Here is a 22,006-nt window from a genome sequence, read left to right as displayed (position 1 = left end):
TAGTCATTTGAAGTCATTGCCATGTCCACACGGTGGCTAAATAGCGTGCTCACCAATGTACACATATTCTGCCATCAAGAGTTGCTTGTTGTCCAATGAGTAGCCCTTTTGAACTCACTAAGTTCCGGTAAACAAACCTTCAGAAGATCCCTGATCAAGTCATGCACTCTTATGAGTTCAACATAAGGAGCAATAAAGGGATCCAGCTCGTAAACGATATTAAAAGGAGGATGCCAGCACTTCTTCACTGTCACAGTTTCAACACTTTGATGTACAAATCCTGAACGCCTTCCTGAAACAAGTTTTTTTTCCCATACTTTCAATAGACCCATTCAAAAGACATTTAAATTACACCAGCTATGGTATTTGCATCTGGAAGGCCATGTTTTGAATGCTAACACAATAATATCCAAGTCTCCGGGTCAAGGTGTGTTAGCAATATCAACTCAAGAGCCAATATTACCAAGATAGTAGAGATGATAAAATAGCAAGAAGGATGACCAGGACATGTAGCAAAAGGGATGTTTAATGATGTTTGGACAATGAGACGTACATGTCCATTGCTGATGGAATACAAATACAACTGAATAAAATAAATATCTGGCGTCATGATCCCAGCATTTCCATATCTGAAATCAATTGAAATGTAAAATCAAAAAAATGGGAGTGCAGTTTTTGTGTTTGCAAACTAGCATTTGTGGGAGAAGTTTGAGATGAAATTATTTGTTATTGTAAGAAAATGTTTAGATATATCCCCACGACTGAAATAACCATGAGACAAATCTACGAAAACACATTTGAAACAAGCTGTTTCCAATGTGAAATATACTTTTACATTGCAGTGCGTGTGGTTGAAATAGTATAGAGAACTGCAGTGAATTGACAAATGTGTAAATAAAAATAAAAGGTGCTCAAATGGAGCAGTACTACAGGTTTCCTCATAAAAAGCAATAATTGAATAAACCTTCACTTGAAAATAACCTTTGAGTGACTTTGAAATGTCGACAACTGAATAAATTACTCTTCAAGCTCTGTGCCACTATATGCACACAAGCCCAGCCTCTACAGCACCATCAGATTTAAATATAGACGCCTGTTGGACACAAGTCATGGAAAAAAAAACATAATGAAAAAAACCAAAAGTACCATAGTTGTTCCATGTCAACAGTGCATGTCAACAGTGCATGTCTGGACAGGGAAGGGAAGCTATGCTGCTAGAAAGGAGACTGAGTGACCAAATTGTTCTTCTTCAGTTGGAGCAGTAAGGCAAGTAAAGCCCAGTGCACTCACATGTTACTGCAGTAAACCAAAACCATTGGTTCTTCATGCCTAGTTATTGTTTATACAACTTCAGAGTAGTGGTAATAATACATCAATATTTATATTTTCCTTAATGGTTTGTGACGTTTATATAAGTGCTTACCCTGAGAATTTTATCAATGTGTAAAAACCTCAGTACCAGAAGAAGAGAAAGGGAAGTTTTTTAAATAATAATGCAACCTAACTGAAGAGGTCCTATCAAACTAATTAAGAGTGGGCATGTAATATTACACATATCCATAGCTACGTTGAATGTACATTTTTCATTACATTTTTATTGCTAAATTAAGTTCGATTTCCTTTCCAGGAGCAAGTTGACGCCCAGCCGAGAAGCATACTACTGCAGTGTGGTGGGAGAGGGAATGCTAAAGTGGTGATGGATTTGGTCCCCTACATCACATGGGGATGCAGTGTCAAAGTAGAATGATCAGGGGTACAAAAGAAAGTAAAGTGAATTGAAAGGTGGCATCAAAATTCAGATGAATATTAAAATGCATACATTTACTGCATTCTCCTGGAGTGCACAACGCCGACGCCTCAGTCGTTTCTCATATCCCGTTAGAAAAGAAAAGGTGAAAATATGAAAAAAAAAATAAGACTTTGAACGAAATGACTTGCACATACACAAGCAGCATTGTAGTGTGCGTGTGTGTGTGTGTGAGAGAAAGTGGAGTGAATGATTGCATCGAGAGCTAAAATATGACAGCACATGTACTCTGTCTATAAAAAACTACCTGGGTACTCAACACGGACCTCTTTCTAAACAAATAATCTGCTGTAGAACATTTACAAAATGAACATGGCAACAACCAGAGAGTGATCCTCACAACAACATATGCTACCGGCGTCCTCTGGTTCCTGGTGGATGGTGGTGGTTGTCGTCGTTCTTTGTCTACTGCTAAAGAGTAAAGTCGTATCATACAGACCTAGTAAGTAAGTTATTACACGGTGAAGCTTACGCACAACACACACACACACACACCGCGTTGGATGGGGTGGCAGCCAGGCCTATTACAAAGCGAGAATAGGAAGACTTATGCAGACAGCGAGTACACCTGCGTGTGCGTCCTGAGTGTGTGTGTGGTGTGGGGAGGGGGGTGGCGGTAGCTAGGCTCGTAAACCAGGCAGGACTTGCCTACTGAAGACTCGGGTCCAAGGGGGGAGGGGCGGGGAGTAGAGTGTCAGCGTAAACTTCTGGTACAACCAAGAGGTTTGTTCAGCTCACAAGGAAAAAGGAAAAACAAAACGATAAAAAGACGAGAGGGGAGGTTGGAGTCTCTCTCCAAAATACAAGTAAGACAGTCTTGATATAATTTTGGGAGAGAATAATTATTATTATTATACGCTCAATATTAATAACAATAATAACATTAGATTTAAACATCCGTCTGTCAAAAGTCTCTTCGGTCCCGACGGCAGCCGGAAGACAGTTCTCTAATAATTATGGGGGGAGGGGGTCTGGGAAGGGGATGGGGGTCTGGATAGCCCCCCGAAAGCTGCCCAGTCCGCCTTCTGTTGGAGAGAAGACCTACGCACGCCCCTGTCCTTCTGCATGGTCATCCCTGGTGGGTCTGGGGGGGCTTGTGTGCATAAGTGATGATGTGTCTCCAGGAGGGTAGGGTTGGAGGGTCTGGATCGGGGGAGTTGCTGCTCCTCTCAGCTCCTCCCTTCCCTTCAGACGCTCCTCCCCACCCCTCAGAGGCGGGTCTGGGCTTCGGGCACGTAGATCTCTATGCTGTCGGCGCTCTCCGTGGCCGAGTTCTGTCGGGTGGATGCGGCGCGCTTGGCCGCCAACAGCCGCTTCCTGGCCTCCTGCCGCTGCTTGTCCACGGCCGAGTCCACGCTGCGGTCTTTCCCCGCCGCCAGCTTAGGCTTCAGGGGTTTCTTTGGCACGGAGGCTGAGAGGGGCTTCTTCTCCTCCTGTGGATGGACACAGGATAATAAACACGCTGGATTGCTTCCCTCCCTCCTTTAGAGTTGTATTTTTATGTTTATTTTACGAAAGGATTTTAAAGTCCACTTTATATAGATAGATAGATATAGACTTTATTAGTCATTGCATTGTCACCTATACAACATTTAATTTCTACATCTGAAGATGCAGTAAAATATAAGACATCTTGCTTTCCCAATTTCCTCATAAGCACAGTCACAATGAAATCCCGAAAGGTGTAAATCTAAATAAAGTTTTGCTGTACATATACACACAGCAATGAGACGCACACAGACTGGTCAACCCAAGATCTGATATAGGACCTCAAAAACAGTAAAACAAGTCTGTATTATCAATGTTAGATAACCTAAGCCTGTCCAAACTCCTTTAAAGTTTAAAGGATCTGCATGAGCACTGAGGTTTAGATAAATTAAATGAAATGCAAACATGGTGCAAAAAGCTCAACAAAAGCTATTTAATATTTTGCCATGCCACATGCCATTGCTCTGTGAACGAGCAATGTTGCTCTCTGTACCTTGATCGCTGGTTTTTCAGGAAACTCCCAGTTGTTGGCTTTGAGTTGGTAGAGCTCGTCAAACTTCAGGCTTATGTCCTCCACGGTCAGCTGCAGCAGATCCCAGAACCCGGCCAGGTCTTGTGCTGTGGGCCTCGGGTTGGAGTTCACGTCCTAAACCACGCACGGCAGGGTTGGTTTGTTAAGACTTGTAATTCGGCTCACCGGACAACAGGGGGTGCAGTGGACTGCAGCAGTGCAAGTTAAATGTACTGCAAAGCACTGCTCGAGTTTCAGTGTGTCGGGGTGAGCTGGTTTGCACGTATGTGGGCGTTTGCCTCTGGCGCCCAAGAGCCTCTATCCCAAGCCTCCTCCCTCCCACTTATCCTTCCGCATTACCGAGCCAAGTATTTACTTGGACAAAAAGGGTGTGAAAGTGGCCGGAGACCAGAAGCATGCGCGGTACGGATATGAGGGGGGTGAGCGGTGAAGGGCATTAGGAAGATGGCTAGGACCAGCAGGACTCACCAGGTTCTCCTCACAGAGCCCTCTGAACTGCTGGAACTTGCTGGCGATGAGGAGCTGGGCGCTTCCCACCGCACTGCGCACCGTCCCAAGCACTGCACACCAGGGGGACGGGGAAAATCATTACAGGCTCATGTGAGGACAAGCAGAGCAGCTGCACCAGACATGCGGGTTGTGTACTGGGAAACAAAACGAGGCCAACACCAGCAGTGTCTGGTTTGCATATCTTTTGCAGGGAAATAAGATACATGCACGGGTTTCCTATGGCGCGTAGCTAGCACAAACTACAACTCCAATAGGAAAGTGCAGTAAAACACAGAATACGGTTGCCTATCGACATGGGGAAGAAGTCATCGATCTAATGTATAACAAGCAGGGGGATTTATAGTGTTATGGAGCATCTACTGATGGTGTATTTTTGGATCCATTTTTTTTTTTTTACTCATGCATATTTAAGGCCGCTGCAGAAGGGAAAGCAGCTCTGAAAGCCTCTGTGGTATTCCGGGAGTTGAAACGGAGAGATAAGCAGTCGGCTGTGGCTCTGCTTCGGCTGCACCGGTGCTTACTTAATGCCTAACGAGCAGCGCTACTGCAGAACTTTAGCCGTAATAAGCCTCTCCTTGTCTCTCCGCCATGTCCTCCCCCCTCCCCCATAACTCATCTCACGCCTGAGACCAGAGTGGTCCAGGCCACCTCAATGTCAACTCAAAGCCTCGTTTGTGCACCTAAATCAGATCGTCATACAGAGAAAACACCACGGCGTCATCTTACCCTCTTCTGAGAGCGGGTTGTCTTTGGTCTCCAGCTCCATCTGCTGACACCAGCCCTCCATGCGGCCCGTCTCCGCCTGCAGCAGCTTCAGGAACCAGTTCCCGTCGCGGAGGCAGGCGGGTGCGGCAGACAGGGCGTCGCCCGTGCCCTCGTCCCCGGGCTGCGCGCTGCCGTTCTCCGTGCCCAGGCTGGGGTGCGGGGGCGGGAGGGACGAGGGGTCCAGCGCCGGGTCCACCAGGGGCTCCGTGGGTATCCTGACCATTGCAGAGGGCGTGTGTTTCAGTGACCTCGGGGCGCTGTCGTCGGCGCTGGGGCCGTTTGCATTGGTGTTGGTGCCTGCCTGGCTGTTGGTGCAGTTGACTGCTGACGGGGCTTCCAGGGAGTCCTGGGGCTCTGACACTGTGTTCTGCCTGGAGGCCATGCTGCTGTCCCGGCTGAGACTGGACACACACACACACACACACACACACACACACACATTAGCCATCAAATATATTCATACAAGTATGAATGATTGAGTGGAGGAACAAGGAAACGTAGCTGGGTGTCTGAGCCCGGACCGTGGGCTTGCTGACCTCATAGGTGATACGGCCTTGTAACTAGTAACTTCTAACCCGATCCAGGCTTGATTCTGACCTGCAATCCTATGCTACTGGTCATTCCCTCCCTCCACCCATTTTCCAGTCTCTGTGGTGATTAACCTAACTGTCTGATTATGCAGATGTGTTAATATGGAAATGATCGATTATCAATGGCATATTATAGATTTCAGCGGCGGAGGCGAGGCGACCGGAAACTGGAGCCTATTTCCGAGAGTGTGGCGAACGAGGGTAGCAGAGAGGAGACCACATGAGGCAAGATGGACTGCTGCCTTCAAAGATTGCACGGCGCAGCGGAGACGAAATGTGATTAGAGCAAATGACAATGCGCTGGGGATTGTGAACGACCAGCCTCCCCGCTACAATGGTCACTTCACTATTGTCAGAACCAGAGCTACAGAGCATCAATCAGGGGCTCTGGGCTGACTGCTGGGTGACCTTGGCCCCCCCGACTCTGCTGGGAAAAGCTAGTGGGACATTGGAGACAGGGCTGCAGACAGCGGCGCGCTGAGGGCCAGTCAGCCGGATTAAACGGGCTGGAGAGGAGAAAACAAAACAAGGTACACTAGGAAGGAAAAGGCCTGGAGCTTCACAACCTCGGAAGGAACTGGTTATGAATAAGTGAGCCTGATCTGATGGGAGTAAATCCTACCGCAAAAAGAATATAAACGTAGCAAGATTTGAAGGGGGCTAGGATTCCTAAATGCATTCATCTTCTTCATTGCAAATATTAATTTACAATAGTAAATTAACTTAATAATACCATCCAGACTCTCTCCGATGCGTAGGAGGAGCTTTGGGCTGATTTCTATCATTAAAACTGGCACTGCAGGGCTCCAGACTACGACCAAATGGTCGCATTTTGCGACCAAAATGTGAGATTGTGCGACTGAATTTTACATGTGGGCGCACATTCTTGTTGTTTTTTTTACACGTTAAACGGGGAAGGGGCGCGTCAACTAATCCGGATTCTGTAGCAGGCCAATGAGTGTGAGAAGGATAGGGAATGGCCACTCTTAGTGGCTAATGTGTGGAGGGGGAGGGTCCTAGAGATTAAATATCGAGCGTGCGTAAACGTCTCTGTGAGCAAGCTATTGGCTCGTTCTTCCGACCTGCGGCTAGTGTGCCAGTGCCAGAGTCCTGCAGGGGTCTTATTTTGCAAACCCGCACCCCCCTGTACCCGCAATATTTAAAACCGCAGCCGACCCGTGTTTCGACAGCTGCGCGAATTACATTCCGCACCCCCCCCGAGAGACCAGCCCCGGAGAAGTCTCGCTCGCAATCGCAATGATGTTCAGGCGTCTGTACCCGCAGGTACCCGAACCCGGTCAGGACTTCGTGTGCCATAAAGGGCTTTTCACACGTGAGGCGTTTGTCGCGCCTGCTGCATTCTCAATGTAGAGGCGAGCGGGCAGAGAGGAGGCGCAGCTTCCTGACAATCGGACGCACTCCCCTGAAACTGTCGCTTCCGTGCTCATCGAACGCATGCGCGCACACGTGGAAACAGTTGGTATAGATGAGAATCACAAAAAAATGTGACACTGAATTTGAAACCGCACATTATAATTTCTGCATCTATTATCAAAATATGTATTAGTAATACAGTGAAAAAAAATGAGAGAACCACATTGGCATGTTGATTTACGGTGTGTGCCTCTAAAATTTCTGGATGTGCCCCTAAAATTTTCAGTTAGGGGCCACAGTGCTCCTAGTGAAAAAAGTTAGTCTGGAGCCCTGCACTGTTTTGACGTGAAAAAGGAAGGGAGTGATGTTTAAGCGAAGATAGCGGAAAAAGTGGACGTTCATTCATTGCTTTTGTAATTTCTATAACGTTTATTTTTGAGCATAACTATATTCAGTTTAGGATCCTTATTGTCTCAACCAACTGTCACTGAGCTCGCACTCCAGTAGTCTGATGCGTGAGCTCGAGCAGGCTGCAGTTCACTAACCGGCCCGATGGGCCAGTACTGAGAAAGGAATTCGTAATTCATACACACAGTACCTTTAACACGCTATTAGAATAACTCTATGGCAGAAAGTAGAGTCCTTACGGCCGGCCGTTCTCCACTTGGACTCCGATGGACTGGAATCTGAGCGGCGAGGTCAGGGCTAGAGCTTTCTCTCTTGGGATGGGCACCAAGCAGTCCACCTGCCAAGCACAACAAAACTACACTTTATCCACAGAAGCCTTGTGTGCATGCACTGACAGAAGGAATGACCAGGATCAATAACACATTGCGAACCATGCCGTAAAAGGGGGCCACTGTGTTACCTGTATTCCGATGGAAGACAGTTTCCTCTTGGGCTCGCAGATGACAAACTTCTCTGAGATGAGCCTGCAGCTCACGGTGTCATTCTGGGACTGAGTAGAGGAAGAGGTGGTGGTGACAGTAGTGCTGATGGTGGAGACAGTGGAGAGGGCGGTGGTGTTGGTGGTCGCGGTAGTGACAGGGATGTCTCGAGGGGCAGGGATGGGGGTCACCGGGGCTGGAGGGGCGGTGGTGGTGGGGATGTGGGTGACCGAGGCGGACAGAGCGAGGCCCGGGACGGAGGCGGGGAGGGGGGCCACGAAGGCGGCTATGGGCGTGGGGGTACAGACGGAGGCCCGGGCCGGGGGCAGGGTGCCCTTAGCCAGAGTGCCGGTGCGGATGCTACAGAGGCTGTCGGAGGAGTTGCTGCGTCCGGACTGGCTGTTGGCGTCGCTGGCGTGCTCCTGCTGCTCCAGGTAGGTGTCCTGGGCCGACTCGGTGCTGCTCTGCAGCGTGATGGAGATCAGTGGCTTGCAGGTGGTCCGGGGGGGGACCGGGGGAGCCTTCCTACTGACCGCAGCTGGAAAACAAAAGATGGAAACGGGAGGGTTGACGCCGGGGCTCTGCTGTTTGGATTGTTTTCGTCCATGCCGGAGGGCCAGAACTTCAACCATGATGAACATCAAGCACCCAGCTAGCCATCTATCCAGCTGCAGCCCGTTATACAGACACATCAACCGACTACCTGCAAAAACAATCCTGCTTCTTGTTTTCCTGAACCCTCCCTACCGGGCAGCAGAGTGCACTCACTGCACTACCTGTGAACCTACGGACTGTGTTCCATTGACGTCATTATCACACCCTGCCTCCGCCCCCTTATCTCCAGGGACTGATAGTATGGAAACTAGGTCCTACTGTTCATTGGGAGATAGATCCTAGATTGAACAGCTGCTGGATAGAAACATGATCCACTGACATTGTTATCCTGTAGTATTTAAACAGCCGGATGAAGAATACAAAAGATCATTTGTATTATCTTTAAAAAGGGATGCTCCATCTTTCCCAAATAGATAGAGGGTATTTGTGCTCTAGATTGATAAAAGGATATTAAAAAAGGCAATATGTAACATTGAATCAAGCGAAGAAGAGTTATTTGACATCCAACAACATATTTGAACAGCACAACTTGAAATGTCATATTTCAATTTCAAATAAGTGAATTCAAAACGGATAAATTCGGATGACTTTGATTTCAAAGTATAATATTTAAATGTTGTGAATTCCATTTGCATCCATACAAATGTATACTGAGCCTAGACTTCCATTTCCACAATGAACAGCAACGTCGAGTCATGCACTGTAAGTTGATCAGTTAATGTATAAAATGGGTTTGCGTTTGCAATTAATATTTTTTTTCAATAAGAAAAACCAGTTCATGTGGCATCCCTCTTGGGAGCTGTCTCAATTTTTCAAATGCAACTCTTAGTTTTCCCCATTGTAGAACATGCTGGAGAACATACTGGCTTATCATTGTTGTCAGGCGAAGTCAGTATTCAGGTTTAGTATGCTCCCTTAATCTCTGATGACATATCATGGCAATTGTATAATTTAATACAGTATATTTGCATAATGTTCCTTTAAAGTTCCACAAATAAGATTTCTTGTGACACACGGTTGTCAATAAAATACGTGTTTAGAATGATATCTTGTTAACTAGTTAGGACATAGGGATTAGTGCTGTCATGATACCAGAATTATGACTTCCATACGATACTTGCCTAAATATTTTGATCGATACTGAAACAATACCACGACAAACAACTACAACATCAGGAGCGCAGAGCTCCGCCAAGATGGTGCATTGAGTAGTCTGTGTTCAGTCAAATTTAGGTCACTACTGCAGTGTGCAGGCTAATAATCCTGGGTTTGAGCCTCATCCCCATGAAGTGCAAGACTTGCAGTTCATGTAAGCTGTTTTTGACCATGAATAGGTTTTTCACGGTCATAGGGTAAAGAAAGCTTTTACATGGCATGCAGTAATCTGATGTCTTGTATACTTAAGTTTATGATTGTTTTGTATAGTTAACTATATATATTTGAAACCAAATCACTCATTAAACAGCATAGTCTTAACTTTATGGTTTGACACAAAATCGCTATACTTTTTTACTTTGTAATAAATTGTAAGAAATATCAAGTGTTGCAGTGGAGAGCATAGCTGGCCTGTCGAAAGAAGCTCGGAAATTATGAAGACTGAAAAGGACATTGAAAATATCCTGTGTTTTGCAGTGAAGCGCATCTTCAAAGTAATAATTTGAAGTTTTTCCGTTGCTGATCAGTTTATCCACCTTGAGTTCTTCCGATGATGGCAAGCAACAAACGCATTGTTTGGTGTTCAACGTTTTTTCATAGAAGTCATCCACTTGATGTACTAGGAATTAAATAAGTAGAGTGCTTCCTACAGAAAAATACTATGTGCCTTCAGTTTATAGAGTTACTTGAAGTTATGCCTCTGGTGCTCAAATTAAAGCTAGCATGCATATGAGAGAAAATAATAACTGATGACAAGTCCACCATGCCAGCAGGGAGTGGATACAAAGCACTGCATACACACACTGTCCCACATCGAAGCAACTCCTAGGAAATACGGCTTAACACACTTATCTGCTGTATACCGGAACTAAGAACAGGGTTTTGTACCATTTTTAAATGGCAGGGTATTGGGATTGGGTTCCCTTATGCCATGCAACACTAACCTTATTAAAGTGCAGCACACACACTCATTTACAATGCAATGCACATGGCATTGTTCTGAGTCATCAACTGCTTTTTCATGCATAAAATAACAAAAGTTGAATATAATTTTTTCCGAACAAAGTTACTTTGTTGACATTCAAGCACATCTTCTTTAAAACGGACTTAAGCGTTACCTAAAGTCTAGACTTATTTGCTGAAATGTTACATTGCATGGACTGACTCTTCACTGTAAGGCGGTCAAAATCTTTCCTTAAAATAGTTCAGACTTTATTTTTTTTCCAAAAAAATACGATTAAGATTACTGATGGAATAACAAAATCGTCAGTGGATCTTTGCACCTCTCATATTCATAACAGAATATATACAATATACATTTTACCCATCCCCTCCATTTATGCCTCAAATAACCTCTGCTTACGTCACTTCTTCACTTAAAATCCAGAAAGGTTGTCACATTATCCTGAAGAGCAAATCCCGGCCGACAAAGCGTTGTCCGTTGAACTACTGTCTGGAACCCTCTCAGACAGACAAATAAACACTCACTCAATAGATCTCCCAACACCCCGAAAACAATGCAATAAAAAATGATTCACAATTAGGCCCGAGAGGGGCTTACTCGTCAGCAGGCCGGATCTGTCACGCAGCCAAGGAAAAGTTCTGCCAGGAGGAGGGTGACTCTTACTCCGTCACCAGTAGCTAATTGTAGGGTTGCGGTGGGCTGAGGCAGGCCAACTAGAGTGAAATAACATAGTCGTTCTACAGAGGAAGAGGGAGGGGGATATGTATTTTAACAGCTGGATGACGGTGATTAATGACTGTTTGAGAGACTCAGAAAAGTGTTATACTCCAGGTCCAGTTCTTCTAGGGTGTTCACACGGCAGGCGCTCCGTGTAGGCAAATCACAAGCAAGCTTAACATAAATATGAAATAGAATAATCCATCAGTCGTCATTGGCTCTCATTCTCCAGTGTTGATCCAAATTCCTGCCACAGCACCCTACAATCCCAGGGTTTTGGAGTTCAGGCGTAAGGCCTGTGACTCACGAATACACCCATCGTAAACGCTGCCAACATGAGACACATACAATGACAAAAAAGAAAAGGTCTGGAAACAGCTCCACTGATATACACTGTCTTGTCTTCCCACAAACACTCCCATTTGACCGTAACAGTAATTTTGGCTGAAATCCATCAACCAACAAGGGGAATAATGTACTATATTGTAATCCTAATGACCCTCAGAAATGGCACACATTTTTGGAATACCTCTCAATAATAAGAGGGCATTTAAAAAAATGAATGTGCCGTTTGTGTTGTGCTGTGCAAATATACAAATATGCTCCAATTAAATATTCCTGACGTGATCTACATTTAAAGCTAAGTATTCTCAAATGGGAGGAAGGGAATGGATATGAAATCTATTCATTCTAAGCATCACCAAATAAGGACTTAATATTGCTTGTGAGCATCAGGTCTTTACAAAGTGGGCCACGTGCAGATTACCGACACCCTTGGGGAAGGAGCCCAATCCAGTCTCGTGTCCCTGGTTGATTTGTGCCATCATGGCCCGCACAAACACCACTACCAACGGGCTCGGTGCCCAGCGAGTAGACCGGCTGTTTGTGGCTACATCCATTTTTTCGGCTTGATAATCTTCTTCAGACATAGCAAGAGTTATCTGCTGCGGCAGTCTTCGTAAAGCCAGAGATGTTGAGGCTCCATTAAAACCAGTGACAAATGTGAAGTTCAAGTGTAGAGGTTGATTGATTTAGGTAGGCCTTAATTACCTTATCATTCTTTATCAACCCCATAGTGCTATTTTGCAACATTCAGTCTGCAGCTGAATGTAAAGTACTTTTCATGCATGTTCTGCTGATGTAAATACCTCTTCTAAATACCTTCTTTACTCAAAAAGTGCTGTTAACGGACACTTAGGATACCATTTAGGATAATGGACATCCCTTCCTGATAAGAAGCGTCTCCCAAGAGAGGTGCAGAGTTCACATTAAGCTTGCTCATTTTAGTCCTACCGCTGACAGAGCAAATGCCTAAAACACAGGCGCGCATTGGTCTGTGATCCGAGTAGGCAGTGTTCAAATTGTGAGTGACTATCTGCTGGCTGTTGCAGTGTGCCCTGAAGCGTGCCCGTGTGATAGATGCCACGGCACTGTTCAGGCATCTTTCCGTTTCGGTTTTCCGAAATGGGGATACCGGAAAAAAGAAAAGGTTTCAATTAATGATATCCAAGGCGCTGCACCGGATCTTTCTTGGTCGGAGGTTAAAGAGGCTAAAAGCTATAAAGCCTTCTTCCTGCTGCAGGATGTGCATGTCTAATAAAACCATCCAGCCTGCTGTTGGCTCTGTCATCTGCAACAGATCGATTGCGATTATCCATCCTCAGTGTAGCTACCATCTTGACAATCTTGACCAACACTTTATCCAGTCATGCTTAAACAACACTTGTTCAAAAGTCTTAAGATTCTGCTTCAATCAAGGCTCTGTCCCAAATGGACATATTACCCTTTGCTTGTCATTTGCATCTTCCTTTGCAATCCGTTTTATTTACAAGTTGATGTGTGTATGATGGTAGTAAATATTTAGAGTGTGCTCAAGCTTGTGTTTATGGAACAACGTCAATTATAAATGATCGGGAACAGGAATAACCCCATTGGTGTCATGTATCTTCACCACACACTTGCTCGTGTCAAATATGTTTAAATCAAGCTTCAGTAACAGATAAAAATAATAAATAATCTCCCAAAAATATAGTTAACATATTGGAGAAGACTGCTTATCCAAGAAGTCTCACTAACCCACCGACACACATTGTCTAATTGATCACATTTGTCAGTATTTTTGCCTAGAAAAAGTGTGTTGATTAGCATCAGGCTTGAGTTGACCTCAACTCAACATTCACAAAGCGTGAACCCAATATAAACGATTTTCTAAATGGTACACACAGGCAGTATTGAGGCCTTCTATGTTGCCCAACAAAATAGATAGTGTCAACCTGTAGGCCCAGAAAGGCAGGAAGTAAACAGTCAAAGAGAGATATCTATTGCATGTCACAATAAACAGCCAACCAGCTTCTTTGTTTGAAAAGAATAAAAGATTCTTTCAAAGCAAAAAGAAAACAGAGTTACAATGATGATTGATAAAGCAAACACTTCTGACAGCTAGGGTAGCAGAACTTGCTTTTAAAATGCAGAGTTCAAGAAAATATCAAATTATATTTCTCAGTCGACTATTCATAGCGCAAGCATTTCCTTTCACTGGGATGTCCTGAATCACCTAAACCTGATAGATAGCATACTACCACCGGATTACTGAACAAGTGCCACTGTTGTTCAATGTGTCAGATACAATTGGTCAAGGTGTGATCATGACATGAATGTATTCATAGTGACGAGGGAAGTAAGTCTTTGTACAAAATGTATTTCTAAAGAATGTGCCACTGCTAGAACAATACACAAGATAAGGGCTGAACGATTAATCGAATTCAAATCGAAATCGCGATGTAGTAGAACGCGGTATGCAAATCACAATGGCTGTGATAAAAAAAAGAAAAATCACTTTTTTTTAACAAAAAAGTGATTTGTTACCGTTACTGGCTGGAAATCAGTACGATTCATTCATTTCAATTATTTTACAATTCAATAGTTAAAAAAAGAAGTTTATAATATAAATTAATCTCAACACATCGGCCTGGCCTAAAGGAAAGAGCACTTTTTATGTTGACTGCTTCCAATGTTGTTTTGGTCATACTAAAGAATGATTTATTTATTTTTTAGTTAATAATACACAACATAAGGAACTTAATAAATTATAAAAATCGCAATCGCAATATTGGTCAAAATAATAGCAATTAGATTATTTCCCCAAATCGTTCAGCCCTACACAAGATTGCTTGTGTAGTCTAATAAAAACAAATCTAATCAAAAGTATGTGAGATGCAAGTGTGTCAAGAGGTTGTTCAAAGCTCAACATGAGTAGATATACAATGTGGCATGTTATTGGGATAATAACCCCATCTAAAACATCAGATAACGCTGTGCGTACACCTGTAAACCTGAAACTGCTGCCGACCTTATTGTGAAACTAGAGTCGGCTTCACCCACTGAGTCACACAGATTACCTCATCGTGGATACTAACAGGAAGACGGTGAGGGTGACTCATAGTCTATCAATGCAATGTCGTTTGGCATATGGAGCACTAGATGCATTTCTAGATGCATTTCTCTGACACAATAAAGGCAACCAAATATCAAAAAAGTAACATTACATAGAGGCTAATCATGGCATGAAAACAAAAATGCAATTATGAATAAGATCAATATTTAGTGCCCATTAAGAATGGAGATCGTTCCATTAGGGATGATTCTGGGTAGTACTAAATAAACCAGTGGTCCAGTCAGTGCAGAAGACATCCACTTCCTTGCAGGCGTTCATTTGACACCACTAGAGCTGGAATATCTCCAAGGTTTCCAGGCACCAAATACCGAAGAAAATAATAAAATATGGATTATGTCCTCACGTCTGAAAGTACTCTAGACAAGCAATGAGAACAGATGGCTTAAGAAAATTACTGCAATAAACAGCTCAACAGGTTCTGTGACATGATGCCAAGATCCATTGCCCAAGGAAATAGATTCTAGTACAACAGCGTTTACAAACAGGGAGGAGAACAGCCCATGGTTACCAAGCAGTTTACTGCAGAAGTTTACTCTAGAGTTATTGACTTGTTAGTTGGGACTCTATCTGCAGATGAACATCTTAATTACTGGAGCACCATAGGTGATAACTGTACACCTTAACACAAGTGTTAAATATTTGTGTAACGTTTTGAATAAACTGTGTCAGTCGCCTATAACTTTAAGGTTACCAGGCAAGCTCTCCCCTCATGAGCTGCTGGCAGGGCGTACCGAAAGATCCCGACAGCAGAGAACGGCAGGTTTAATAAAGAGACGTTTAATAAACCTAGCGATTACACCCATATCCACGTTGACGATTCACCAAAGTACAGTGTTAGGGTTAAAATGCCGACCGTATACACTAACGATCTTTACTGTATCACAGAACCCGTGATGCGTAATTGAACTGGGGTTAGCTGGCTTCACGGCCAGTTCACATTGGGAGAAAACCAGGCTGAAAGCCAGTATCCAGATGTCGCTCATGTACTTGTAACAAACGGAAGCAACGTTTAGCGTGTTTTTCCACAATGATACTAACAAATCATCTGTGGGTTGGTCCTTCATGTTGGGCCATCAGGAGTATAACGTGACTGTTATTCAGCCCAGTGGCTAGCATCTTAGCCACTGCTAACGACACGATTTCTCCCCTTTCTTTCCACGGTGGCGGTTAGCCGCCAGAGTTAGCCGGCTGCTAACCTTCACAACACGACAGCCAGTATATTAACAACCGCGGTTCGTTCACTTACCGTCTCGTATACGTCTGGACTGTCCTTAGCTCTATTCCATTCAAAAAATCTGTCTCGATGGACTGAAGCAGAGGGATGTCTTTCGTTTTGTCTCTCACACACACAACGACGCTCTGAAGAAAAGATTTGAAGAACACGCCCTAAACAATGAGGATTGGAGTCCACGTTTTGCCCAGAGGCGCACGGTGAACGCGATTGGATGATTCCCGTCCTCGGTGACATCGATAAGCCAGGCGATTGGTCCAGATGAGTCATATCCTCGTTCATGCGTGTGCGTCAATGCAGGTACGTTCCATTTGTTTGACCAGCGCAGCCGCGGGAAGGGGAGCTCACAGTCTAGACGCGGGACCCGTAGTGGGCCGGGGGTGGACCGGTACTGGACCGGTACTGCACCGGACCCATGGGCTCAAGACCGGGCGTATATAACTCAAACGGGACCAATAGATTTCCCCATGAGAAATCTCCCTAGCCATATCGTTTTATATACCTACACTGATGTAGATTTAAATCGTGACTTCAAGTTTCACTTTCTGCCGGTGGTTCTCGATATATTCTGGTACAAACCACACATTTAATTCCACTATTTTATATGATTGAATTCATTCATATATAACAACATTTTAATTTGTTAACATTGGCGGTTTAGATATGAATGTTTGATTATATGTTCAAAACACTCAATAAAGACAAACAGACCGTGGTTCCATATTTTCTTATTAGGCCTTACGTTACTGTTAAGTACACCGAACACTTATGAACATTATAAACAATGCATTACATTTTATATATATATATATATATATATATATATATATATATATATATATATATATATATATATATATATATATATATATATATATATATATATATATATATATATATATATGGGCGCTGTGTTATCTGATAAGATAAAATGGAGAAAGAGCAGTCAGCACTTTTCATTTCTTCAGCCTCCAATAAACAACTGAATACATCCATAACCTCACCCCACAGCGTATCCTGGGTGTTATATACTCACTCGGGTGGGAACTGTAGGCACACCGCGTCGAGGTGGGCGGGGGCGAGTCCGAGTCCATGGAGGCCGTGTCGTCGTCCTGGGAGCAGCCGGCCTGGATGGCCCGCAGGTAACTATGACTACGCGAGCGGAAGCACGTGGCGGCCGGAAGATCCAAGGCGTCCACCGCCTGGGATTCGCCTTCATAATACGGAGGAACAATGCGACCGCAGACCTGCCCACACACCTGTGAGAACACGCAAACAGGTCAGGTCTCATAGGCATGCACCCCAATGCCCCGCTCACTGGATGGGAGTTAAAGGTCAGCGAAGGGGTAGAGCCGTCATTCATGCCACTGATTCATTTTTCTTCACATGAATGGGCCTAATAATAACATGTCTAAACATAACCAGACATATTTGGTTTGCCTGTTCATACAACTTGTTCTTTCCACCGGCAAGTTAATTTTAAACTATCTCATGCACATGCTTATGTGTAAGTTCTATTTTCTATTCATTTGTGAACAAGATAACTCAAAAGGCATGCATAATGTCGCGGTTTTTAGATTGCTATTTATGTTTGAATGACATTACATAAGTCTCATATATATATATATATATATATATATATATATATATATATATATATATATATATATATATATATATATTATAGTTGAGATTAGACAACTTTGCTCCTCTTGCAACCAACAAAAGCCTACTATGTGGAGAAGACTGGAGAAGCCGTACCTGAGCACCAATGCCCCTGCCGAGGGTCCCAAAGCTGTGTTTGAAGTCACTGTTCCAGATGCAGGGAGGAGCTTCCACCGGACCCAACAGGCAGTCCAGGTTGTCCAGGCTCCGGTTCGTAGACTGCTCTTTTAGATATGGAAGCGAGCTGTGGGGTGAAGTGTTTCAGAGTTAATTCCCCCAAAACAAGGGGGTTCCCTGATTGAAGACATCAAGCAGCATTTTTTTTTAATGACCCCTGGTATTTTGTAGTTGAGATGAAGGGGTGAGATGATTTTAGGTCAAACTATTCAAATGAATGACTAACTCTGGATCATGCAGGTTTTTGTCTGTGCTGGGTGCTGCTGCTGTTGGTGGGATACACGCAGGGACAAATAAGTTGGAGGTTTCAAGAGTGGAGTAACTTTATACCATTAGGATCAGTGTTGATGCAATGATGATGTAATGACCACAAAACAGGTGTCACAGGGGGTGTCACAGGTTACTAGAACATCACTGAGGGATACCTGCAAGGTACATTTCATAAACCAGAGAAGAGGAAGGGCAGGACACTGGGAAGGTTAAGAGAACAGAGAAAACAGTGATAGGCCGTGCTGGTAGGTGCTGGGGGTAGTTAGTGGTGGTAAGAGGTAGGGTGTGGGTAGGTTGGGGGGGCAGAAGTCCACACTAGCCCGACCGTGTCTGCTAGACAACACTGACCTCAGCTGCTGCATAGAGCATGCACTTTGTAGCGGGCACCAGAGAAAGTCCTCCCGCATGAGATTGTAGCAACGAGGCCTGTCCATACAGACGTAGGGGTAAAGCACAGGGCAACACATTTCACCTATGTTTTCCTTAGTCAATAGGATTCGTCTTTTTTCTTTGTTGCCCTTCTTCTTAAAGAAAATATATTCATATTTAGGTATAACAATGATAATACGATTTTAATGTGTTGATAGTTTAATATCGACATCGTAGTATTGCTTTGCTTTGAGTGCTTTGATGTTGGTGTGTTTTCCTTGTGGCAAGATACTGCCCCCTGGTGACCAGCTTTTCGGACAGTGTCTCAGAGATAATACATATATTAAACAGCATTTTGAATTTGTATTAATTATGAATGAATTATACTTTCACGTTCCATTTTTAAACCAAGCAATGAATGAAAAAATAAACCTACAAATTAACCTACTTACTGAACTAAAACGCTTTAGTTCACGATTAAGTTCAGCTTAGCTCTTTGATTCTCTTTATATTCCTTTTTATTGCTATGTTGCTCAAACTATTATACACAAATAAAGTTGAATTGTTTGACTCACTGAGCGACTCACTGTCCTTAATGAAGGAAGCATCAAGTTGTTAATATTATTACGAGCGACGGTGGGCGACCGGAGGAAGCAGCGTAGGGGGCCTCACTTGTGTGGAAGAAGAGGAGCGGGCTGCTCACTCAGGGACAGGTGGGTGGCCTTCAGGTAGCTCTGGCGGCGGGCTGCCGACTTGGGCGAGGGTTTGGGGCTCCCCTCCGAGTCCTCCTCGCTGTCCTCCACGTCGCCCATGGCCTTGACGTAGCTGCCGCTGCGCATCCTCCTGCAGGGGATCTCTGACCCCCCAGCCTTGCCTGGGCACAGAGAGCCGGACCAGTCCCCCAGAGGGACCTGCAGGACACAAACATGTATATACATATATATATATACAGTAGGGTATGTGGTCATGTGATCCTCTGTTTAAAACATGTTAGAATGGGCCTTACACACACTGCATTTTATACGTTAATGTTGTAATGACCTAGAAGTATTGGGTTGACTTGGCCTTTGGTCTTATTAATGTGGTATACCTGATGAAACATTGTGTGGTTGTGCAGACCCCTTAAAAAATACAAAACTCCATTCCCAGAATAATATCTGGCACAGAGAAAGATAAATAACAATACTCGTTAGAGCTCTTTTTTATAATATGATAAAAAGTATATTATTAATTAAAAATGGGCAATTAGGAACCTTTTTTTTTCTCTATGTAATTTAATTAACTCATTACCAGCAGAACCTGAAAAGCCTTTGCCAAGCATTCCTTAGAAACGAAAAAAACAATTAAATTGAAAATTCAGGATGGTGATTAATGACATCGATCTGCTGGCCAGATTGCTGATGAAACGGGGAGCGTGAAAGCCCACCTGAAGGTATTGCTGTGCCAGGTCCTGGTGGCACGACTTGGTCGATTTCAGTAGAGCCTTGTTGACCGAAGCCGAGCCCTTCTGCAGGACCTGCCTGGCCTGGGTGAGGGTCAGCGTGGACCAAGACCCCCTCTTCACCAGCGTGTCCCCCTTACCGGCCCTCCCCCGGCCCTCCTCCGCCTGGCCCTCTAACTGCATGGTCCCTTGGCAGGCCAGGAACTTGAGGTCCCCGCTGCTCTTGGACGTCCTCAGGGTGTGGGACGCCGCGATGGTGTTGTAGCCCTGCGGGATGGGGTGCCGGAGGGCGGCCTGGCTGTCTGACACCGCCCGCCCCAGTGTCATCATGCTCAGAGGGTTGCCGTACCCCACCGCATTGAGGCCCCCGCCGTCGCTGTCCAGGGCGTCGTCCGAGCTCCACAGCGCTATCGTGTTGGGCCTCGGCCTCTGCTTGGACCCCTCCGTCTTGGCCCGGTCTTTACTCTTGCTCCGGCGGGTCACCCGGCAACCGTCGTCCCCTGCGTCCCCGGCTCCGCCTGGCCCTCCCGCCGTGCGGCCGTTCAGGCTGCCCTTCATCACGGAGCCCTCCAGCGACTGGGACTTGGCGAAGAGCTTCTGGACCGAGTGCATGAGGTGGCGGATGCGCCCGGGGCTCTCGCTGCGCTGCTTGGACATGCGTCCCCGGTGGAACTGCAGCGTGCTGAAGCCGTCGCGCTGCAGGGGCAGGTGGCGCTCCAGCTGGTCCAGCAGGTTGGAGGGCAGGCGGTTCATCTTGGCCGCCGTGGCCGAGGAGATGGTGGCCGAGCCGCTGGTTATCATGGGGCCCCCACTGAGGTCCAGGCCCAGGCCCATGCCCATGGAGAGGGAGCCGGAGAGGGTGCTGCCCCTGCTGCCCTGCCTGGCCCCAGGGCCCCCGGCGCCGGGGATGCAGCCCTGGGGGCAGATGGCCTGGTCGGCCTGCTGGGAGGTGAAGTGCAGCCGGGGGAAGGTGCTGCTGCTGGACATCTGGTTGAAGGGAAGCAGGCAGTCGGGGGGCAGCTGAGCGGGGCTGGTGGCGGGGAACTGGTGGAAGTGGGGGTCCAGCGTGCCGTAGTGGCTCATGGTAGACGTCAGCATGAAGGAGCCGTGGGGGTCGGAGGTCATGGGGCAGAGGGGCTTCTGAGAACCTCCCATGGGCTCGCAGGAGTCAGACAGGTGACGGCTGCGGTTGCCTCCTAACCCTTTCATGGTGGCTCTGGCGCTGTCCTTAAAACATGTCTGCGGGTGGCGTGGGTCCGCAGAGCAGCACAGATCACCCTGGACACAGAGACACGGAGAGAGTTTAGTTCAAGGACAGATCATGTCGTGAGTCATCAGGATTGGGATATCCTTGAGCTTATTTCACGGAGATGGATGTCTTGACAGGTCAAAGGCACATCTGAAGAATTACTACTATTAAATAAAACGGTTGTAAATCATGTAAATCGTTTTTTTTCGTCTTGTTCCGTTCATATAATATTTAATATATCATCAGAGCATTCAGAAATACATGATACACATGATAGATGCTACAACATAGAAAAGAAGAGGCAGAGGTAGGCAATATTTCTTTAAAATGATCCTGAACTATTTAGCTGGAAAATCTGACCACTAGAGGGAGCACTAGTTGTTGTACAGCATAGAACACAGCTGTACCGCCACCGAACATTTCAATCCAGCTTTCTTATGCTTTTTTATTCATTAGACCAAATGACACACAAGAATGCCTCTCAACATTATTATTAGTTGATGTTTTCTAATGTAAGCAAACCTAGATGTGCATGTCATGAAAGAAACAAACATGGAATCAAACAGTGATTGATTCCATGACTATGAATTATACATAGAAAAAACATATAATATGAATAATACTGGGCCATTTGTTATGTCTACAGCATAATTAAAAAATCGAGTCACCAAGCACTCAAAAACAGTACTGCACCAAGCTTTTGCAGGAATTAATTCATTGAATTGTGAGTATGAGTCATTCATGTA

General features: G+C 45.1%; 1 protein-coding gene across 1 annotated transcript; it reads right to left on the bottom strand.

The window, feature by feature from the left end:
- Nucleotides 1-508: 508 nt before the first annotated feature.
- dlgap4a (discs, large homolog-associated protein 4a) lies at nt 509-21,220 on the bottom strand (the record flags this gene model as incomplete). Its single annotated transcript, XM_079741683.1, has 11 exons — nt 509-3,240; nt 3,789-3,941; nt 4,296-4,387; nt 5,064-5,503; nt 7,714-7,811; nt 7,935-8,491; nt 17,126-17,348; nt 17,851-17,998; nt 18,550-18,627; nt 19,243-19,481; nt 19,997-21,220. The coding sequence occupies 11 exons, from the start codon at nt 21,218-21,220 to the stop codon at nt 3,016-3,018; spliced, it is 3,477 nt and encodes a 1,158-aa protein (XP_079597809.1). The 3' UTR covers nt 509-3,015.
- Nucleotides 21,221-22,006: the final 786 nt, after the last annotated feature.

This window comes from Pollachius pollachius (genome assembly GCF_949987615.1).
Source record: "Pollachius pollachius genome assembly, chromosome: 8".
NCBI lineage: Eukaryota > Metazoa > Chordata > Actinopteri > Gadiformes > Gadidae > Pollachius > Pollachius pollachius.
This window is presented reverse-complemented; position numbering and strand designations above follow the sequence as displayed.